The sequence below is a fragment of the Peromyscus maniculatus genome, chromosome 23, assembly GCF_049852395.1.
Source record: "Peromyscus maniculatus bairdii isolate BWxNUB_F1_BW_parent chromosome 23, HU_Pman_BW_mat_3.1, whole genome shotgun sequence".
NCBI lineage: Eukaryota > Metazoa > Chordata > Mammalia > Rodentia > Cricetidae > Peromyscus > Peromyscus maniculatus.
This window is the reverse complement of record NC_134874.1, coordinates 36427309-36449913: the sequence shown is the minus strand read 5'-3', so window position 1 is coordinate 36449913 and position 22605 is coordinate 36427309. Positions and strand designations below refer to the sequence as shown.

The 22605-nt window shown below is 41.4% G+C and overlaps 1 protein-coding gene across 2 annotated transcripts in view; it reads right to left on the bottom strand.

Moving 5' to 3' along the window:
- Positions 1 to 4503: 4503 nt before the first annotated feature.
- LOC102915864 (cytochrome P450 3A25) overlaps positions 4504 to 22605 on the bottom strand; it is a 43703-nt gene continuing 25601 nt past the window's right edge. For both annotated transcript variants that reach the window (XM_076561089.1, XM_006997336.4), the window contains 4 exons: positions 12752 to 12912; positions 9651 to 9877; positions 7880 to 8042; positions 4504 to 5846 (listed from right to left, as the gene is read on the bottom strand). In XM_076561089.1, the coding sequence (XP_076417204.1) occupies positions 5751 to 5846; positions 7880 to 8042; positions 9651 to 9877; positions 12752 to 12912 (647 nt within the window). In that variant the 3' untranslated portion in view covers positions 4504 to 5750. The remainder of the gene's footprint in view (positions 5847 to 7879; positions 8043 to 9650; positions 9878 to 12751; positions 12913 to 22605) is intronic.

Here is a 22605-nt window from a genome sequence, read left to right as displayed (position 1 = left end):
TCTCTGTGAGTTCCTATGTGCATCTGCTATGCTGTGTCTGGAAAAAGTTGTTTCTGTGAAGTCATCCACCACCTCCAGCTCTTACAATCTTTCTGTCTTCTATTCCACAGAGATCCCCAAGCCTAGAGGGGAGAGGTATGATATAGACATCCTGGTCAGAGCTGAGCATCCCAAAGTATCCTCCTCTCTTCATGTTGACAAGTTGAAGGTTTTTTGCTAATTACTACCTACTACAAGAAAAATCTTCTTTGATGAGGGTTGAGTGATACACTATTGTGGGGATATAGCAATATGTCATTAGGAGTCTTTTTATTGCTATATTCATTTAACAGATTAACAGTAGTAGATATTCTTCTAGGTGTCATTATTTATCTAGTTGAATATTGTTGGCCTTATTTACAGTGTTGGCTATGGGTTCCATCTCATGAGGTGGGCCTGAAATCTGATTTAAAAAGTGGTTGGTTTTTCCCATAGCATGTGTGCCACAATTGCACCAGTGGGCATGTCTTTCAGGTCATATTATAGCTTATATGGTCCACAGCTGGGTGAGACTGATGATTACTTTTCTCATCCAGTGTTGTGTGTAGCACCTTCCAGTACTGTGAACACTACCCACTGACCTGTGTTTTCATATGTGTTAAGAGGGAAGATAGAAATCAGAACCAAGAAGAACCAGAAATAAAGTACTTCTTAAAATAATTTTATTAATTAATAACTTTAATTCTTAATTAAATTCCCATTAATAATTTTATTCTTTGAGAATTTCATACATGTACACAACATATTTTATTCATTTACATTCCCCACTTCCCTGCTCAAATTCCTTTGGATGCCCTCCAAGTCCCCCTCCCAACTTCATGTCTTCTTTTTGTTTATAAACCTCTGAGTCTAAATAGTGCTTCCCATATGTGTATAGTGTGGGGTCACCCACTGGAGCAGAGGCAACATCTGGGGCTACACCCCTGGGAGAAGCTGACTCTTCCTCCTCTAGCAGCCACCAACAATCATGAGCTCCTCAGATCTGTGGGAAGGACTCATGAGCCCTTCCACATCCATGCTGGAATGTTGACTGGCTGATCTTATGTGGGTCTTGTACAGGTAACCGGAGCTTTTGTGACTTCGTGAGTGTGATTGTTCTGTCATGTCCAGAAGACACCAAGGAGCTGAATCCTTTTGGCCTTCGTGGTCACTGGTATGTAGATCTGGTTTAGATATAATCTTATTAGTACAGGTGAGAGCTAACCCTTGTTGACTTTTCCTATTGCTTGGAACTATACCCCTTCATTGTGCCATCATTTGTGTGTATGTTGTATGCTTGTGTATGTAGTCATGTGCTCACAGCGGTGTGCATATGTATGTAAGTACACAGGTTGATGTGAGGATGTCTTCCTCAATTGCTCTCCACTTTATTAGTAGTGTTTTAAATTACATTTCAGCATGTGTGCACACCTGCAAAGGGATCACGGTGCCTATGTAGAAGTCATAAGACAACTTGCAGGAGTTGGCTCTCTCTTTCTACTATGTAGGTCCTAGGGATTGAAGCCAGGTTGTAAGTGTTGGCAGATGGCACCTTTACCCACTGAGCCAGTCTTGCTGGACCTTCACTTTACCTTTTGAGATGGATCTCTCAGTGACTTGGAGCTCATTTCTTGGGCAAGACTGTCTAGCACGTTCCAGGGATGGCCCTGTCTTTGCCTCAGTACCACTAGGATTATAAGCATGCACCACCTTATCTTTTTTATGTAGTTGATGGGGACCTGATGTCAGGTGCTCATACTGAGTCATTTCTCCATCCCTAAACAATCTTTAAAAAATGAAATTTATAAATCACTGGTTACTTTATTATTAATGTTGATTATCATAACATTTCCTGATGTTTCCAGAAGGCAAATAACATTTTTTTTGACACAGTGTCTCATGTTGTTCAAACTGGCCTCAAACATGCTATGAGAATGACCTTGGACTTCAGAAATTCTTGCCTCCACCTCTCCTGTTCTGGAGTTACAGTCGCACTCTACCACAGGTGATATATGCTGGGCTGGGCACGGAAGTCAGGGCTTTGTGACTCTCAGGCCCTGTTGACGTTTTCTTATACATCTGGTCTTTGAGCATGTGTGTACTTTCAGGTACAAGAATGTTTTCTGAGCTCCTCTTAGACTTTCCCAGCTTTGAATCTGTTCTCCAAAGAACCAGTAAAATGGTGTTCATAAACCAGAAGTTGGGCACTAGGAGTGCTCGTGGTGGTCAGAACCTCAGTGTTTCTTAGCTCTTTCAGAGATGTAGGGCTACCTTTCTAGTCCTCCTCTCTCATTTTTATCTACCACCTATTTCAAGAAATAGGAATCTACCCCCAAAATAGCCTATTCCACCCTGTCTTCCTAGGAATATTCTCAGTTTTCTTCTGTTCTGAATCTGACTCCTCTTACTAAGACTGAGAAGCAGGGCTTCCATTGTTCTTGATATCCTTTTGGTGAATTCATTTTTTTGTTTTTGTTTTTGTTTTTCAAGACAGGGTTTCTCTGTATAGCCTTGGCTGTCCTGGAACTCACTTTGTAAACCAGGATGGTCTCAAACTCACCTCTGCCTCCCAAGTCCTGGGATTGAAGGCATGGGTCACCATACCTGACATTTTACTGGTATTTATTCATTATAAATAGCTGGGTTTTCTAGTAATATTTTCATGCAAACAAATAATGTACTTTGATCTCATTTCCTGTCCTATCCTCCTTTCTTCTCCCTCCTCCTAGTCCCCCTCATTTTCCTAGACACTTCATCTTCTCTTTCCATGATCAATTCTTTTTTAAGAAATTATTTTACCTCTGGCCAGGCAAGGAGATCAGTGCCTTGTTCAGCCATCAACAGAGAAGCTTCCCCTTGTAGCAGATGGGAACACATACAGAGACCCACAGCCAGACATGATGCAGAGTGAGAGACTTTGGAACACTCACCCCTAAATGGGATGTCTTCATCAAATCCTTCCCTTCAGGGCTTGCAGAACCCTGTGAAAGAGGAGGCAGAAAAAGTGTAGGAGCCAGAGGATAAGGAGAATGCCAAGAAAACCAGACCCTCTAAATCAACAGAATAGATGCAGATATGAACTCACAGAGACTGAGGCAGCTTGCACAGGACCTGCACTATCCTGCACCAGGACCTCTCTATATGTGTTATGGCTTTCAGTTTAGTGTTTTTATGGGATTCCTGAGTGTGTGAGTGAGAGGGTCCAATTCCTATGCCTTCTCTTAGGCTCTTTTCCCATTTGTTTTATTTTAATTTTGTATTATATTTTATTATTATGCCTTAGAAGCCTATTTCTTTTCTAATGAGAGACAGAAAATGGGTGGATCTGGATAGGAGGTGTTGTGGGGAGGAACTGGAAGGAGTAGAGGGAAAAGAAACCATAAGCAGGATATATTATGAGAGGAAAAATATTTTCAATTAAAAATTCCTCCCCCAATAAACAAAGGCTCATCCATTCAAAAATTACTTTATTTTAATTTGTGTGTGTGTGTGTGTGTGTGTGTGTGTGTGTGCACATGTTTGTGTGTTTCTGTGTGGGTCTGTGCATGTGTGAACAGGAGCTTGCAGAGGCCAGAAGAAACATCAGATACTCTGGTGCTGAAGTAACCAGTGGGCTCTTTACTCACTAAAGCACAAGCTTCTTGTGTAAGGATACGTCTCAATGGAGGCTTTAGAGCTGGCTTGGCCTCTCATACCCAGCCAGGCTGCCTTCCATGTAGACATCTTCTCCAAAGTACTGGGTCCCATTTGGAGTCAGTAGTGGCTTTCTTCATGAGCCTTACACAATGTTTTTAGACTAAATGACTCAGGAAGAGAATGGAAGGGTAGAAAGTAAAATGAAAGAACCCAGTAAAGTTTCTGATACTGGATAAGACTGGAACACTTTAGCCTTTGGTGCCCAATCCGTTGACCAGTCAGCCATTTTTATTTTATGTTCATTGTTGTAGGACAGGGAGGAGCTTGTGATAGATTCTGTCATGATTTCTTTTCTTGTTACTGTGATAAGCACCACAAGACAATCAAGTTAAGGGAGAAGGAGTTTACTCTGGCTCACAGTTCTAGTGGAGGGGAAATCAGGGGTCACGTGACGTCCACAATCAGGAAGCAGGAAGTGATGAGTCAAGCTGCTGCTCAGCTCCCTTTCTATACTTACTTACATAGTCCCGGATCCCATGTGGCACCACCCACAGAGGGCGGGCCTTCACGCTTTAAGCAACTCAATCAAACACCCACCACCCACAGGCATGCCTGGAGGCCCATCTCTATCCAAGGTGATTATAGATTCTCTGGAGCTGACAATAGCAACAACCACGGATTCCAAAGAAGTCTGAGAAAACATGGCCTTTCAGAGACGTGAGTGGAGAGGAACATGATAATAAGTCAAGCCTAATAATAAAAATATTAGCATTTCACTTGAGTCATATTAAAAGTCCTTCAACGATGACAGAATTAAGCTACAAATAAATTTCTTTTTTTCCCTTCAAATTCCTGGTTTAATAAGGAATTATTTATTTTGAGAAAGAGGTCCCAAACATCAGGCTGTTCACAAAAATAACCCATGGTATTAACTTTACAAAACAAATATTAAGACTATTACACTATTTTCCTGTAAGATGCATTTGACTTTGCCAACTCTCATTCACAAAAATACATGGTTACATTTGTGTTGAACAGCCACACTCATGTGAGGGAAAACACACCTATAATGCAAAGCTGCTCTCAGGGTTACAAGTAAATGAGATGTCTCTGCAGTTAGGGAAGCAACTACCAAAATCATAGGAATTGGAAGAACTGTACTCCCTGCATAACAAGAGATTATTTTGGAGACAGTTGATTAAAAACCATACATCTTTTTATTGTTAAGTCAAAGAGGTATCAACATTTAAAGCAAAAATTACAAGGTAAGACTTAACAAAACTACTAAGGAGCATCAAAGGAAGTGAAAATGGAACTAGGTGCAGGGCAATTATGAATCAATGAAAGGATATGAACTGAAATTCCAATGAAAGAAAATTATGAATCAGGAAGGATAAGGAGAGGGAGAACAGTGAGAATGTGCTGAAGTTCTAGGGGAGAGGATCTGCTGTTACTGTGATCTCTCACAAGTGCCTAGGTAAATGAATGAATAAATTTCTTAAGCAATGTCTCAATTCAAAATGGATCAGCAGCACCAAACTTTGAGAGTCAAGTGCAGATCCCAAATTGGTTCACACAATGGATGACCATGGTGATTGGAAAGGATTATCATCTTGTTTTATTGGTTCAGTGTTTTCCCCATTAATGTGTATAATGACACCATGTATTTTTGAAAGAGATATTTACTTATATTCTCAATATCATAAAATTTTACAAAGAAACAAATTGATATACTTTTACCAAAAGTCAATACAATAGTTTCTATTTTATTAAAAATTATTGGTAGAAGTAAAGAGAAACCATTACTACAGTTAGAATTCAGAATTGATGGAACTAATTGGAATCAGTGTAGATCATCCTAAGAGAATCAGAAGATGAATCTCCATATCTATTACTGACTTTGTTTCCTTTGAATCACATAATAGATGGTACTCTGTATAGACACTGAGCATGTTCAATGAATTACTGAATATTCAATCATCCAGGAAAGTACATTATGCTCATTTCATCTGGGTTTCATTCCATGGTAAATTAAATTTGCTGGTGTTCCATGACACAGCCCCCTTGAAGAATATAGCATGGTTCCTGAGGGAAATTCACGCTCCAGTTATAGGTTTATCTCTTGACACAATCTTCAGGATGATGGGGTTTTCTGGTTGGAGAATTGGTTGCCTGCTGAACTTCAGGGGGATCTGCAATAGTTAAACAATCACAATGAGAAGCAATGAGTGAGGCACCAGCAATGATAGAAGTAAAGAGAACAGATACATTAAGGACCACAATGCTTTATACACATAAGCACACACTGTATATCACTGTCCTATATCCTGAGTCCTTTATACCTACATATTCACTGAGACTGGATGGCAAAAGCACTTATCTTTTTATACAGGCAAGTATTAGTTGAACACCTATTGTGTGTAGAGTTAAGGAAAAAGTTATATTGGTTTGTGTTCTTTAGTGATTTAAATTTTAAGTCAAAAGGCCAAGTTAAAACTTTAGATCATAACTTAAGTATACAGAAAGTGAATTTTGGAGGCAATATAAAGTTAATTTTACATTCACTGAATGTATGGTAATCCTGAGAATGTATCACACATTTCACCCCTATGGAGTGACTCAGTTATCAAAGTGCCTGGGCACCAGGTTTGCCCATTTAGTTCAATGGTGGACAAGGATTCCAGGAAGCATTGGCCCTTGTTATTTTAGCTTCCAAGGGTAGTTTGAAAGATGACCTTGAGTAATTCAATGTTTTCATAATCATTTTGCCTCAGTCTTTTCAGTCTTGAGGGGGTGAGGAAGCCTCCTCCATAGCAATTTGATCTCATTACAGGAAAGGGAAAGAAAATTGTCATGGGGGAAGGGCGTCAGACTGTGGGTAACTGGAGCATGTTAGGTGTTCCAGAGTCCTGCTTGCTTCCAAGATGAAATGTTCTGTCCATCTGTCCATCTAAAGAAACTCCTACACACATTTATAGGACAGCTATATTGTAGCCATAGGCCACTTATATCCTCCTGGCCTCCCATGAAAAAAGGCAATGGGACAGGAAAACACTGTATATTTCATGTGTGTGTGTTAGAACTTAACCATCAGACAGTGATTTACGTAGTATTCCCATTGTCTTAGCCACTTTTTACTGCTATGGAAAGCAGCTCTCATAAAAGGATTTAACTGGGGGCAGGCTTACAGTCTCAGAGGCTTGGCCCATCATTATCATGGTGGGGAGTATGGCAGCAGGCACAGCAGACATGATGCTGGAGAAGGATCTGAGGACTACATCTTGATCCACAAACATTGGGCCTAGTGTGGGCTTTGGAAACCTTGAAGGCCACCTTTAGTGATTCACATATCCTGTGTCACATTGGTGACTCTCAACTTTGGTGTGCAGGAGAATAGCCTATATCTTAAAGCCACATTCTGGGTGCATTATTTCAGTGTACCTAATATGGCCAGACATAGTGGCCAGACATAGGCTCTTCAGTAGTTAGTTCTTAATCATAGTCAGCGATTGGGAGCTCCTGATACCTGGAAGCTTCTCTTAAGTCCTGGTGATGCCCACCAGTCACAAACCGTGATAAGATCATTATTATATGTTGTGTGCACAATGTCTCCCCATCTTGTTAACTTGGACAGAATTTCAAGATTTCATATAGTCATGTCCCCTAATCTGCACTGACTCTAAATGAATTCCTTACTTGTGTTTTATTCGGACACAGCTCAGGATGGAAAGACCTTAAAGCTCATATCAGACTACAAATACCTTCTTTTGTTCCCTACATTATTAAATTGTTCATGAGCAGTGTGGTGATTTGAATGAAAATTGCCCCCTCAGGCTTATGTTTGAATACTTGGTCCTTGGTTGACAGAACTGTCTGGGAAGGATTAGGAGGTGTGGCCTTGTTGGGGGAGGTATGTTACTGGGGGGGGGCATTGAGATTTCAAAAGACGCGTGCCAGTCATTTCCAGTCTCTCTCTCTCTCTCTGAGCTCTCAGCTGTACCTGCTGCCATGCCTTCACTCTGACATCATGGACCTTCATCCTCTGCAACCATAAGCCCAATTAAACACTTTTTTTTTTAAAAAAAATAAGTTGTCTTGGTCATGGTGTTTTATCACAGCAATAGAAAAGTAACCAAGACAAGCATTTTATTTTCTGTATGTAAAGCTCCAACATTTTTCTATAAAAAGTTGAAACATTATTTATAGAGAGAATTTCTTGCCTCACCTCTGTTTCCTCACAAGGCTGGAGGGTGAAGTTCTGCAGGACTCTGACGACAGCGAGTTTCATGCTGATGAGGGCAAACCTCATGCCAATGCAGTTCCTGGGTCCGTTCCCGAAGGGCAGGTATACATAAGGATTGATGCTGCCCTTGTTCTCCTTGCTGAACCTGGAGATAGAGTGGGGATGCAAATGAGGTTATGGAACATGGAGATCCAAGAGCTCCATGTTTGGAGTTCTGACACCCTCAACCAGGATGGCGTAGCTGAACCAAGTTTGTGGACTTGCAACTGAACCCTTACTGCAGGTGTCTGACTAAGGGACTGTGAGCTAAAAGTCTACTCCACTCACACCAAAACAGATATTTCCTGGGTTCTTGAGACAAGTGGAAATGAATGCTCTTTGAGAGAAAACACATCCTTAGACAGAAAATATTCCTTTTAGGATGATGAAGTGTCCTTCCCTGAAAGACATATTGGGATTGACTGAACTGAAGGCAAAGTGGGCTCCTGCCTCACACTTAGGAAGGAGGAGACACCTCTCTGTCACTGTGGGAAATGCTCATTTCCCCTCCCCCATACCCCCTCTCCCCTCATTTCCCTTCTTTGTTGCTCCCCTCACCTGTGTTTTCACTGTCAGCCTCTCCTCCTTCAACTCTCTTTTTCTTATGAGAATTGCTTTTGCTTCAGAACAACCAAAGCCAAATAATTTTCTGGGGCACAGGATGAGTCTCTACATCATGAGTGATTTCCATGTCTACCTTCTCCACTCAGCTAAAAAATACCTACTGAAGACGTAGAGTTGAATTTATTCAAATTTGATTTTTTCATTATTTGACTATATAAGTGAAAATAAATGATTCTGAAAAAGTGACAAGAACAGAAATGCTTGGTGTTTTAAAATCATTTTTGATAATTTGTAGGAAAAAAAGAGAAGTATTTACATGTGATATGTTATGAAATAACACAGGAATGTGGACAAATTAGGTTGTGTGTGGATAAGGAGTTCACATGGTTGACCATGAGAAATGCATTATAATAATTGTATGGGACTTAGGAGATGGCTTATTCAGTAAATTACTTATCTGACAAGTGTATTGGTCTGGGTTTGTTCCCCTAGAACCTGCACAGAAAGCTGGGCATGGTGATGTGTGCCTGTAATCCTAGCAGTGGAGAGATGGGAAGTGGAGATGATCTGATCCCTAGAATACGATATCCAGCTACACTAACTTAGTGAAAGCCCTAGGCCAATGAGAGATCCTGTCACAAACAAAAGGCAAAGGGCTCTTAGAGAGAGGCTTCTGAGGTTTTCTCCAGACCTCAGACATATACATACATGTGCTCATCCACTCATGCACATACACCTACATATATATGCCTACAATGCACACATATAGAAAGACAAATGTGCGCTCCCACGAGCACACACACACACATGCACACACAATGTGCACCTGCACAAGTACATATTCATGTGGTTTTGAGATTTCAAAAGCCCGTGCCAAGCCCAGAGTCTCTCTTCCCGTGGACCAGGATACAGCTCTCAGTTACTGCAGCAGAGCCTGACTGCATGCCACTGTCCTTCCCACCATGATGATAATGGACTAAACCTCTGAAGCCATAAGCAAGGCCCCAGTTAAATGCTTTCTTTCATAGGAGTTGCCTTGGTCATGGTTATGGTCGTGTGTCTCTTCACAGTATGAAACAGTGACTAAGACAGACATTTTATATTTAACCTGCCTGCTCATGGTGGGAACCCCTTCCCGAGGTCTCTGTACCTTTCAGGGCGGAACTCTTCAGGTTCTGGCCAGTACTCAGGGTCCCGGTGAAGAGGATAAGTTGGTACCATAACTATAGTCCCTTTGGGAATGAACACTCCATTGATTTCCACATCCTTCTTTGAGACCCTCTCTAGTCTGTTAGCAATTGGGTACAATCTGAGAGTTTCATTCACCATCATGTCAAGGTACTCCATGTCCATCAGGGCATCATAGGTGACAGGTGACTAGGAAGAAGAAACAGATGTTTCCAGATGAAGTTTGATCTTCAATTAAGTTTGCAGGGCTATTGCATGTCAGAAGCTCCAAGGGTTAATCTTGATTAGTATATCTCAGCCATAATAAATAATTCTGCACCTATGATGACCTTTGTCCTGATGACTTGGCATAGGAGACATTTGGGACACTCCCCTGTCCAGATCCCCTCCTCCTCATCACTGTCATGCTCTAATTTCTTCCCCATGTGAGCACATATGACCAATATGACAAAGTGCACTGGGGTCATGGTCTCATCTCCACAGAACATCAGTCTACACCAAGGAAATATGTCATTGCAAGGAACAAACTCTCCACTCCTGGTCCAACCAGGCTGAAACTGACAATGCCACATCTTGGTAGCTCCTTTGGTTATGGGATTAGAAAGGTACAATGAAGGATTCTGGGTAAGACGACAGACTAAGAGCTGCCTCCGTGTGAGCTGGTGAAGGAGAAGATTCCAAAGGAGAAAACAAATCTTTTCTAGAGAAAGGAAGAGGGGAAGAACCCCTGAAATACATAAAGGAAGTGGCAGGACAGCTAAAAGGCATGGGGGAAAAGATGGGTAAACTCACAGAAAAGAAGCCAAGCTGAAGTTGGTTCCAGCTGCCCTGTGCCCTAGCAGTGGGAGGAAGGGAAGTCAGTGATATTCCAAAAGTTAAAACAGGGGTTCTGATTGAAAGAGACTGGGGCCCTACCTTCAAGAGAAGCTCCCAGCCAGCCATCGTCACAAGCCTCAAAATCAATTCAGGTCTGTGTGAGACAGCAATGGCTTTGTTGATAGAGAGAGCCCCATAGTCACTCAGTATGACTCAGAGAACTTATTGCTGCAAAACGACCAGCCAATGGGGCCAGCTAATTGGGGCACAACCACAGGACATGGATTCTTTCAGTGATTCTAGGCTATAAAAAGGTGACAGTTAATGCTAACTGGGACACCCTCAACCCTTAGTATATATCTAGGAGACTCTAAGCCAATACATCACAGAGATACTAGTGAACCTATTGCATTATTCACAATAGCTAAGAAATGGAACAAAACTTGATGTCCAACTACAGGTGAATGGGGAAAGCAAATGTAGTAGTTGTGCACAGTAGAAAGTTTATTGACCATAGAGATAAATGAGACCATAAAATTTGCTGGAAACAGGTGCAATTAGAAATCATTAGGTTAAGCAAGGCAAACCAAACTAAGAAAAGGTGTGAATGTAGAGAGGATGGATCAAGGGAGGAGGGATGAAGGGAGGGAAGAAAGGAGGGGAGAGTATATATGAAATGAAAGCAGTTCTGCATATTCTTTAGGAAAAGGAAGAAGCCCGATAAGAGAGGTTAGGAGGATGAGGGAGGGCAAAGTGGGAGGAGAATGAACACAAATCAACTTTAATGGCATGTATATAAAAATGTCGGCGTGAAACACATTGCTTTGTGTGCTAACTTTAAAAAGGATATAAATGTTAAAATGTTTAAAGCAATTTCCAGTGACGACCAAAAGCCACATTAATTACCATCCTTGGAAGCTGGACCAGTGTACCAGTTTTTGCTTCAGGACCTGGCCATGAGCTCTGGCAGAGATGCATTCTGTACCATTCTGCCAAAACAGCCACACAAGTCCCGGATAACTTTACATTCCCAAACCTCCCAGTTTGAGCAAAGAGTTGAAGACAGTATGGGTATTGTGGCTGTCATTTAGTGTGACACTCAAAAAGACTATCTTGTAGAGACTTAGAGTTTGGTTTAGGGGGCTAATGAGATGGATCAGGGGGTAAAGGAATTTGCTGCCAAGTCTGATGGCCTGAACTGAAACTCCAGAAACCAATTTGTGGAAACAGAGAGCTGACTCTTACAAGTTATTCTCTGACCTCCATACACATGCTGTGGCATGGACACTTATGCACATACATTTGCATACACACATGTGTATGTGCTTGTGCATATATATACATAGAAGAGTGAATAATTAAAATAATGATGGTGTTTTTGTTGATGATGATGATGATAATGATGATGATAGGTTGGCTTCAGAGCTGGAGACACTGGCTCATCCCTTGGCTTCTTTACCTCTATCTACACCACTGAGTGCTTTTCCATACAGCTGAAGCTGAAATATTAGACACTTCAGAGGCTTGATCTAGAGACTCTCTGAGAGAACTTGTCCAGCACACTGACTGTAATGCAAGCTCTGGTCAGCAGAGGGCACAGACACTCAAAGAAATTATGAAAGTAATGCTAACTGCACTTAGGGCTTCAGACAGGAAGTAGTCTGATACACTATCAATGCCATTATAAACCATAGGAAAGAAAAGACTTCCCTAATATTCTCTCTCTCTCTCTCTCTCTCTCTCTCTCTCTCTCTCTCTCTCTCTCTCTCTCTCTCTCACACACACACACACACACACACACACACACACACACACACACACCATGCTATCAGATTGGACAGTAGAGCCATTGACAGTAGTGTTGGGCCAGCCTGCTGAGACCAGTGAAGGCCAGCCTAGCACCATAGGTAGCATAGACAGAACCCAAGAACATCAGCAGAGATAACTGTCCAGACACCTGAGGGACTGGTGCTTACCCTTATGTGTCACACAGGTTTTCTGGTGTCTCTTACTTGGTATAACTGTTTTGATAGATACAGACACACCAGAGCCAGCACTGTATTAAAGATCATGTATTTCTACAGGTCACATTCATCTCCCATGTCCCTCCCTTTGTTTCTCTTTTAGACTCTTGCTGGTGGAAGAACCATTGCATGGCTCTCTGTAAAAATTCTCATTGCAAGTGATGAGACATGTTCTTGTGAATTCTCCACCTCTGCCCTCCCTCTCTGGGTACCATCCACTCACCTTATTGGGCAGAGTTCTGTCAATCTCATCCTGAAGTTTCTTCTGCACATCAGGGTGGGTGGCCAGTTCATACATCATGAAGCAAATGGATGTGCTTGTAGCATCATAGCCAGCAAAAATGAAAATAATGGTTTGTGCTGCCATTTCTAGATCAGACAGAGCTAAAAGGAAAAGAACATTGTAAATAAGGAAGATCAAAGCAGAACATCATAGTTGAGATTAAAAGAAATTTAAATGGTGCTCCCAGCATGCAGGAAAGAACAGAGAAAGGTAGTCTAGGGTCATTGGAACTGAATTCCACTCTGGCATCTACCTGATATACCAGAAAAAAGGTCAAGTTATTATTTTAAAATATATTTTATGTGTATGGGTGTTTTATCTGCATGTATGTCTGTGCAGCACATGTATCCCTGGTGTCCATGGAGACTAGGAGAGGATATCCAATCCTTGGCAACTGGAATTACAGATGGCTGTGTGGGTGTTGTGAATTGAATCCAGGTCCTCTGGAAGAACAGCCATTGTTATTAACTGGTAAGCCATCTTTCCATTCCCAAGGTCAAATTATTTTAATCCCGGATGACCTCAGATCTATATTGTTGGTGACCAAATATTAGGCCAAATTCATATCATCACAACTGGGCAATTTCAAGAGACAGAATTCTCTCTAACCTATACTGTTATCTTAGTGTGGGATGAAGACAAAAGTGTTGTGGTAGTTGACAGTGATTGACAACTTGACAGATCTAGAGTCACCTAGGAGATAAGCTTCCAGGCATAATGCTGTGGTGTTATCTAGACTATCTTGCTTCTTGATAGGCCCGTGAAGGTTTATCTTGATTAGGTTATTTGATGTGAAAAAGACTCATCTTGTTTCTAAACATTTACTTGTTTTATTTGCATGTGTGTGTGCACACATGTATGCACAAACACTGAAACCAAACAATGGTGCCAGATCCCCCGGAGCTGGAGTTACAAGTGATTGCGAGCTGCCTATCATGGGTCATGGCAGACAAACTCAGGTCCTCTGGAAGAGCAGCAAGTGTTCATGGCTGCTGAGCCACCTCTCCAGTTCTGGAAGATCTATGTTGTTTGTGGCACATCATTCCATGAGCTAGCTTCCTGAACTGAATGAAAAGGAGAGAGGGAACCGAGTGCCAGCATTCATGTTTCCTGACTGTGCATGCAGTGTGACCAGTGGCCTCAAGCATCTGCTGCCATGACTCCTCCATCATGATGAACCGCAGCATCAAAGTGTGAGTCAGGAAAAAACTCTTCCTGAAATTGCTTCTGTCAATTATTTTGTCACAGGGACAAGATAAATAACTAATTTAAACACCTTAGCTCTGAGTAAAACATGGAATAGCTTTGCTGTCCAAGAAAAAAAAGCTAAGTGATTTTTTTTATTAAAATATAGGTGGAAAATGCTGGATTGTTTGTTATGTCAATGCTTCAGGGAATGAAAAAATAAAGGATCTTCCATCTAAACACCTTTGAGGGAGCTGGAGAGATGGCTCAGTGGTTAAGAGGACTGGATGCTTATGCAGAGGACCTGGGTTTGGTTCCCTTTCCCCACCCGGCAGTTTAACATTGCCTGTAACTCCAGTTCTAGGGCATCCAGTGTCCTCTTTTGGCCTTCACAGGTACCAGCACCCAAGTGGTGCATATGCACACATGCAAACAAAAATATACATGAAATGGAAATAAATCTTAAAAAAAAATAGGAATCCTTAAACACTTTTGAAGGGATTCAAAGGACAACTTGATGCTAGAGAGAGACTCCTGCTATTCAAATGTGGTCCATGGACCAGCAGCATCTAGGAACTTATTAGAGACACACAATGCCAAACCTCAATGACTCTAACAGTAGTGTCTGAAATGGCACTGTGTGTGGACGTTTGTGTGCACAACCTCCATTGAAGGGAATGTGCCTTTGATAGGGACCAGGTGATGGAAAACCTGAGGTTTCAGTCTTCACAGCATGTGATCTCAGTACACACATAAACTACAGAGAAAGAAAATGCTAGAAGAGTAGAAGCTGTGCCTAGCACCAAAGCAACAAAATGGCTGTGTCTGTACATAGATGGGTACTAGGTGTGAAGTCCAGGAAAAATGCTAGATGAACAGCATCAGAATTATTATTATACCTACTGCCTATGGTGGGATGCCTCACTCAGCCTTGATGCAGCAGGGGAGGAGCTTAGTCCTGCCTCAACTAGATATGCCAAGCCTTGTTGACTCCCATGGGAGGCGTTACCCTTTCTGAGGAGTGGATGTGGGAAGGGTAGAAAAGAGATGTGGGGAGGGAATGGGAGGAGAGGAGGGAGGAGAAACTGTGGTTGGTATGTAAAATAAATTTAAAAAATTTAAGGCCCCTAAGACCTAGACCCTGGGACACAGCCAGTCCCCAGGACCCCTACCCAACTCTGCCCTAGTTGCTGCCCAGCAGGAAAAACTCCTTTGGGAAGGCCCCCCCACAACTCCCCATCAGAACCTACAATCTACATGCCCTGCCCCAATACCCATCTACCCGAGACCCCAGTAATTTCCTGAGGTATGGAAACCAAATAGCCAGCTCTCATTGAACCAAGAGGTGAGTGACTCTTCTAACACCCAGAGAGTTCTGCCCCTAGGAACCAAGCCTTGGGACATAGCCAGTCCCTGGCAACCCCCACCCAACTCCGCCCCAGTTGCCAGTCAGCAGCAAAGACTCCTTTGGGAAGCCCCCCCATCAAAAACCCCATTGAACCCTGCAATCTGCAAGTTCCATGCCCTTCCCCAACACCCATCTGCCTGTGACCCGAGTAACTTCCCGAGGCAAGGAAACCAAACAGCCAGCTCTATTTGGACAAAGAGCTCTCATTGGACCAAGAGTAACTTCTGGAGGCAGGGAATCTGCCAGCCCTCATTAGACCAAGAGTGGCTTTCTGAGACATAGAATTTGCTACCTCTCATTGGACCAAGAGAGGCTTCCTGAGACATAGAACCTGTCAGCTCTGACTGGACCAAGAGCCCTGATAAGACCAAGAGTGGCTCCATGAGTCATAGAATCAACAAGCTTGGGTTGAGCCAAGAGCAGCTCCCTAAGATACAGAATCTGCCAGCTCCAATTAGACCAAGAGCTAGGATTGGACCCAGGTGGGCTTCCTGAGACACAGACACAACAAGAACAGAGTGGACCAATCACAACTTGCTCAGACAAAGGCATCTCTTAACCCTATAAGAGGAGGAGATGGGCAGACATCAATGTAAAAATACATACAACAACATAAAGAACAATATAGCATCACCAGAACCTAGCCATCCTCCAACAGCAAGACCTGAACATCACAATATAGAGGAAGCAGAAGAAAGTGACCATAAAAAAGCTTCATGAAGATGCTAGAGGCTTTTTAAGAAAAAGTGAAAAATTCCCTTAAAGAAATTGAGGAAAAGACAAACAAAAAATTGGAAGAAATCAATAAAGAAATTGAGGAAAAGACAAATAAAAAATTGGAAGAAATCAATAAAGAAATTGAGGAAAAGGCAAACAAAAAATTGGAAGAAATCAATAAAGAATTAGAGGCAAAGACAAATAAAAAATTGGAAAAAATCAATAAATCTCTTAAAGAAAGCCAAAAAAACTATGAAAAAGCAATTCAACATGTGAGGGAAACAGTTCAAGACCTGAAAAGGGAAATAGAAACAATAAAGAAGACGCAAACAGAGGGAATGCTGGAAATAGAAAATCTGAGTAAACAAACAGGAAATACAGATGCAAGCATAAACAACAGAATCAAGAGATGGAAGAGAGAATCTCTGGTGTAGCAGATACAATAGAGGAAATAGATTCATCAGTCAAAGAAAATACCAAAGTCAAAAATGGTCATACCACAAAATGTCCAGGAAATCTGGGACAAACCTAAGGATAATAGGGATAGAAGAAGGAGAAGAATACCAATTCAAAGGCACAGAAAATATATTCAACAAGATCATAGAAGAAACTGGAAAAGTCTTTCCAATCAAATGGTCTTAAGAAGCAAGCTGGTGTAACTATCCTAATATCCAGCAAAATAGACTTCAAACTAAAATCAATCAAAAGAGATCAAGAAGGACATTGCATACTCATCAGAACATTTATGCCCCAAACACAAGGGTACCCACATATGTACAAGAAACATTAGTAAAGCTTAAATCACACAAAAAACTCCACACATTAATATTGGGAGACTTCAATACCCCACTCTCACCACTGGACAGATCTACCAAATTGAAACAACAGAAAAATAAGGGGCTTAGCTGATGTTATGACTCAAATGGACTTAATCGATATCTACAGAACATTCCATGCTAACACAGAAGAATATACCTTCTTCTCAGCACCCTATGGAACCTTCTCTAAAATCGACCATATACTTGGTCACAAAGCAAATCTCAACAGTACAAAAAAATAGAATAGCCTCCTGTATTCTATCAGACCACCATGGTTTAAAGTTAAATTTTAACAACAACAAAAATTACAGAAAGCCTACAATCTCATCGAAGCTGAATAATGCTCAACTGAATCACCAATGAATCAAGGAAGAAATAAAGAAATTAAAGACTTCCTAGAGATCAATAAAAACGAATGTACTACATACCTAAACTTAAGGAACACTATAAAAGCAGTGCTAAGAGGAAAGTTCATAGCACTAAATGCCCACAGAAAGAAGTTGGAGAAATCTCACACTAGTGACTTAACAGCACACCTGAAAGCTCTAGAACAAGAAGAAGCAAAGTCACCCAGAAGGAATAGATGCCAGGAAATAATGAAATTGAGAGCTGAAATCAATACAATATAAACAAAGAGAATACTAAGAATCAATGAAACAAAGAGTTGGTTCTTTGAGAAAATCAACAAGATAAACAAGCCCATCTCCAAACTAACCAAAAGGCAGAGAGAGTGCATCCAAATTAGCAAAATCAGAAATGAAAAGGGAGACATAACAACTAACAATGAGGAAATCCAGACAATCATCAAGTCATACTTCAAAAACCTGTACTCCACAAAACTGGAAAATCTAAAAGAAATGGGTAATTTTTTGGATAGGTACCACATACCTAAGTTAAATCAAGACCAGATAAACAATTTAAATAGTCCAATAACCCCTAAGGAAATAGAAACAGTCATTAAAAGTCTCCCAACCAAAAAAAGCCCAGGAACAGTGGGTTTCAATGCAGAATTCTACCAGATCTTCAAAGAAGAGTTTAATACCAATACTCATTAAATTATTCCACACAATAGAAACAGAAGGAATGTTACCAAACTTCTTCATTTATTGAGGCTACAGATACTCTGATTGCCAAGCGAAACAAAGATGCAACAAAGAGAACTACAGACCAATCGCCATCATGAACATTGATACAAAAACACTCAGCAAAATATTGGAAAACACACTCTAAGGACACATCAAAACAATTATCTACCATGATCAAGTAGGCTTCATCACAGAGACACAAGGTTGGTTCAACATAAGAAAGCCTGTCAATGTACTACACCATATAAACAAACTGAAAGAAAAAAAAAACACATGATGATTTCACTAGATGCTGAAAAGGCCTCTGATAAAATCCATCACCCTTTCAGGATAAAGGTCTTGGAGAGATCAGGAATACAGGGAACATACCCAAACATAATAAAGGCAATTTACAGTAAGCCAACAGCCAATATCAAATTAAATGGAGAGAAACTCAAAGCAATTTCACTAAAACCAGGAACAAGACAAGGCTGTCTGCTCTCTCAATACTTATTCAGTAAAGTACTTGAAGTTCTAGCCAAAGCAATAAGACAACATAAGGAGATCAAGGGGATACAAATTGGAAAGGAAGAAGTCAAGCTTTCACTATTTGCAGATGACATGATAGTATACTTGAGTGACCCCAAAAATTCAACCAAGGAACTTATACAGCTTATAAACACCTTCAGTAATATAGCAGGATACAAGATTAACTAAAAAAAATCAGTAGCCCTCCTATATACAAATGACAAATGGGCTGAGAAAGAAATCAGAGAAACATCACCCTTTACAATAGCCACAAATGATATAAAATACCTTGGGGTAACTAAGCAAGCAAAGGACCTGTATGATAAGAACTTTAGGTCTGTGAAGAAAGAAATTGAAGAAGATGTCAGAAAGTGGAAAGATCTCTTATGCTCATGGATAGGTAGGATTAACACAGTAAAAATGGCAATCTTACCAAAAGCAATCTACAGATTCAATGCAATCCCCATCAAAATCCCAATACAATTCTTCACAGACCTGGAAAGAACAATATTCAACTTCATATGGAAAACAAAAAACCCAGGATAGCCAAAAGAATCCTGTACAATAAAACAACTTCTGGAGGCATCACGATCCCTGACTTCAAGCTCTACTATAGAGTTACAGTAGTAAAAACAGCTTACTACTAGCAAAAAAACTGACCTGTGGACCAATGGAACCAAACTGAAGACCCTGACATTAATCTGCACACCTATAAACATATTATTTTCGACAAAGAAGCCAAAACTATACAATGGAAAAAAGAAAGCATCTGCAACAAATGGTGCTGGCATAACTGGATGTCAACATATAGAAGATTGCAAATTGATCAATATCTGTCACCATGCACAAAACTTAAGCTCAAGTGGATCAAAGACCTCAACATAAATCCAGTTACTGTAAACCTGATTGAAGAGAAAGTAGGACATAGTCTTGGACACATTGGCATGGGAGATCACTTCCTAAATATAACACCAGTAGCACAGACACTGAGAGAAACAATTAATAAATGGGATCTCTTGAAACTCAGAAGCTTTTGTAGGGCAAAGGACACGGTCAATAAGACAAAATGGCAGCCTACAGAATGGGAAAAGATCTTCACCAACCCCACATCTGACAGAGGGCTGATCTCCAGAATATATAAAGAACTCAAGAAACTAGACATTTAAATACCTAACAGCCCAATTAAAAATGGGCTATAGAGCCAAACAGAGAATTCTCAACAGAAGAAGCTCAAATGGCTAAAAGACTTTTAAGGAACTGCTCAATATCCTTAATCAAAGGATAACCAGACTGCAACCCACAACCTCAGGGAGGCTACCTAGTAAAGAGGACCCTAAGAAAGATAGAAGGATCACCCAACAACAGAGAAATGGATGAGATTTACATGAGCAAACTGGGGTTGGGGGTAATGAAGGGCAAAGGTCAGGGGAAAGAGAGCAGAGGAGCAGGAGGTCCCAGCTGTCTCAGAACAGAGTGAGAGAACAAGGAAAGAGATACCATGATAAATGAAAACCCCATGGAAATAGGAAGAAGCAGAGTTCTAGAGAGGTCCCCAGAAATCCACAAAGATACCTCCACCATAGACTACTGGCAGTGGCCTGAACTGACCTACTCTGGTGATCAGATGGCCGAACACCCTAACTGTCATGAAGAACTCTCATCCAGTTTCTGATGGAAGCAGATGCAGAGATCCACAGCCAAGCCCCAGGAGTCCAATCAGTGTGAGAGAGGAGGCATTATATGAGCAAGATATCAAGACCATCATTGGAAAAATCACAAGGACAAATAGCCAAACTAGTGGAAACACATGAACTGTAAACCAATAGCTGAGGAGTCCCCATGGTACTAGACCAGGCCCTCTGGATAAGAGAGACAGTTGATTAGCTTGAACTATTTAGGAGGCCCCCAGGCAGTGGAACCAGGACCTGTCCTTGGTGCATGAGCTGCCTTTTTGGAACCTAGGGCATATGCTGAGACATTTTGCTCAGCCTTGGTGTAGGGAGGAGAGGACTGGACCTGCCTCATCTGAATCTACTAGGCTGGGCTGACTCCCCATGGGAGACCTTGCCTTGGAGGAGGTGGGAATTGGGGGGTGGGTTGGGGAGGAAGGCTGAGGGGTGGGAGGGGGAGGACAGGGGAATCTGTGGCTGATATGTAAAATTTAATTATAAAATAAAAAAAAATAAATAAGAAAAAAAGAATTGCTCAACATCCTTAGTCATCAGCAAAATACAAATCAAAATGACTCTGAGATACCATCTTACACTCGTAAGAATGGCTAAGATAAAAGACACTGAAGACAGCTTATGTTGGAGAGGATATGGAGCAAGTGGAACACTCCTACACTGTTGGTGGGAATGCAAACTTGTACAGCCACTTTGGAAATCAGTATGGTGGTTTCTTAGAAAATTGGGAATCAACCTCCCTCAAGACCCAGATTTACCCTCTTTTGGGTATATACCTAAGGAATGCTCAATCATACCACAAGGACACTTGCTCAGCTATGTTCATAGAAGCCTTATTTGTAATATCCATAACCTGGAAACAACCTAGATGACCTTCAACTGAAGAATGGATTAAGAAAATATGGTACATATACACAACAGAGTACTACTCAGCAGAGAAAAACAATGACATCTTGAAGTTTGCAGGCAAATAGATGGAACTAGAAAAAAAATCATCCTGAGTGAGGTAACCCAGACTCAGAAAGACAAACATGGGTATGTGCTCACTCATAAGTGGATACTAGATGTAAAGCAAAGGATAACCAGACTGCAACCCACAGCTCCAGAGAAGCTAGATAACAAGAAAGACCCTAGGAAAGACACAGGGATTGCCCAGTGATGGGAAAATGGATGAGATCTACATGAGCAAACTCGGGGTGAGGGAAGTTAATGGAGGACAAGGGTCAGGGGAAAGAGAGCTTAAGGGAGCGGGATATCCCAGCTTGATAAGGAACAGAGTGGGATAACAAGGAAAGAGATACCATGATAAATGAAAACCCCATGGGAATAGGAATAAGCAGAGTGCTAGGGAGGTCCCCCAGGAAACCACAAAGATGACTCCTCCATAGACTACTGGCAATCGTTGAGCGGGTGCTTGGGCTGATCTACTCTGGTGATAGGATGGCTGAATACCCTGTCATGATAGAACCCTCATCCAGTGACTGGTGGAAGCAGATGCAGAGATCCATAGCCAGGTCCGAGGTGGAGCTCCAGGAGTCCAGTCAATGAGAGAGAGGAGGGATTCTATGAGCAAGAGATATCAAGACCATCATTGCAAAAAGTACAGAGACAACTAGCCAAACTAGTGGAAACACATGAACTGTGGACCAATAGCTGAGGAGCCCCCATGGTACTGGAGTAGGTGCTCTGGACAAGTGAGACAGTTGTTTAGCGTGAACTGTGCAGGTGGCCCCCAGGCAGTGGGACCAGTACTGTCCCTAGTGCATGAGCTGGCTTTTTGGAACCTAGTGCCTATGGTGAGATACTTTGCACAGCCTTGGTGCAGGGAGGAGGGACTTGGACCTGCCTCAATTGAATGTACCAAGTTCTGCTGACTCCCCATGGGAGACCTTGCCTTGGAGGAGGTGGGAATAGGGGATGGGTTGGTGGGAAAGGCTGGGGGATGGGAGGAGGGAGGACAGGGGAATCTGCAGTTGATATGTAAAATGAATAGAAAGTCTCTTAATAAAAAAACTAAAAACAAAAACAAAAAAAGTTTTAAAAAAGAACTTGTTCTTTTTGATTTGGGGAACCTTGAAATAGACATGGTATCCAATTCAAAATGAAAACAATATGAAGTGGATATGAGAAAGTTCTATAATACTGATTTACCCATAACAAATTTTGTCTGAAAAAAACCACAGCTATCAAATTATTTCTTCTAGTAAGAACAAATATCATGTTACTGAATTGAATGACATCACAAATCCAACATTTGGAGTTTTCTTGTCTGCTATAGTAGCCTCTAGCCATGTTCAGATCTTTGTATTTTTTCATTCATTAAGCAAATTACAGTTAATCATTGGTGCTAAACATACAATAAGTCCTTAATAACCACATGGGCCTAGTG